Source organism: Arachis duranensis, chromosome 10 (assembly GCF_000817695.3).
Source record: "Arachis duranensis cultivar V14167 chromosome 10, aradu.V14167.gnm2.J7QH, whole genome shotgun sequence".
Classification (NCBI taxonomy): domain Eukaryota; kingdom Viridiplantae; phylum Streptophyta; class Magnoliopsida; order Fabales; family Fabaceae; genus Arachis; species Arachis duranensis.
This window is the reverse complement of record NC_029781.3, coordinates 7,731,490-7,732,727: the sequence shown is the minus strand read 5'-3', so window position 1 is coordinate 7,732,727 and position 1,238 is coordinate 7,731,490. Positions and strand designations below refer to the sequence as shown.

Here is a 1,238-nt window from a genome sequence, read left to right as displayed (position 1 = left end):
CCCTATTCTTTCTCTCTCACCTCCAATTCTCTGTATCCCTTTCTTTCTTTCTTTCTTTTTTATTTATTTTATATTTATTTTATTTTATAATTTTTTTAATGAGGGGTAATTTGGTAATAAAAAAATAAAATTAGTAAAAAGGACGATTTTAAAACAAACTGAAACTTTGGAAACCATTTTATAACAAAAATAAAAGTTGGAGACGAAACAAATTTTCAAGTTTTACGTTAGGGACCAAAATCGAACTTAACCCTAATTTGAAGGTTCATTTCACATTGATTCAGGGTTGAGTTGAATCCAACAAAGAAGACGATGGTATAACACTCCGTGCGGTTCATGTTTTGGATCTAAATATCCAATTGGTCCATGTTGGCTTGAATTTCTATTATACCAAAAAGAAGCCCAAGTCCCAAAAACACCACGAGCCCAAACAAAATTTATCTACCTGGCTTTTGGCGCCAACTCACTCACTAAACTCGTCTGACGAGACACAGCCGAATTCAATAGCATCTTTCAAATTAGCAACATCGACTGAACCTCCAACACAGAAACGGTTACGGTGGTGCGAACTTGGGTACTGGGTAGTGCATCTGATTCAGCCTATAAATAACACCATGCTCCTTTGCTTTCGTTCACTCCCGCTACATTTCTCTCATTCAAATAATAATCCTACAGAAATATCTTCTCCCTCTTCTTCGCTGTTACTCTCGAATTTCAACTAACTGCAGAAACAATGGTGAGACCTGAAATTGTTTGCATACGTCTTTCATTCCTTCGTATTCCTCTCTCTCTCTCTCTCTCTCTCTCTCTCTGATTTTCAGTTTCGTTTCTTCAGGTGGTTGCACAGAAAGTGAAGGAAGCTGAAATCACCGAGCAGGATTCGCTGCTTCTGGTTCTTAGCTACAATTTAGCTTCATTTACGTTTCATATTTTCTATATTTTTGTTAGGTTTTCCTGCAAAATACGTATGGATCTGAGATTCTCTTGTGCTTACTTCTGAGTTTTCTCTATTTCAATCACTGCTGTATTTTCATTCGATAACTTTTATTCGCTTTGTATGAATTTGATGTTTCTTCTCTATATTAAACTTCAGTTTCAAAATCACGCTTATGCTGTTTCTTTTGGTATTGAGTTCTACATGGAGAAATTCGGTAGTTCATTTCACTAAGGAATTTATGTTTAGCTTACGCCATTTCTTCCAGTCTTTAATTTTAGTATCTGGTTGCTCTGATTCTGTT

General features: G+C 35.7%; 1 protein-coding gene across 1 annotated transcript in view; it reads left to right on the top strand.

Annotated features, from left to right (window-relative positions):
* The first annotated feature begins 570 nt into the window (after positions 1-570).
* The window catches only part of LOC107468862 (meiosis-specific protein ASY1), a 5,891-nt gene continuing 5,223 nt past the window's right edge, over positions 571-1,238 (top strand). Inside the window, exons 1-2 of the mRNA XM_021132490.2 lie at positions 571-736; positions 836-892. Coding sequence (XP_020988149.1) covers positions 734-736; positions 836-892 — 60 coding nt within the window. The 5' untranslated portion in view covers positions 571-733. The remainder of the gene's footprint in view (positions 737-835; positions 893-1,238) is intronic.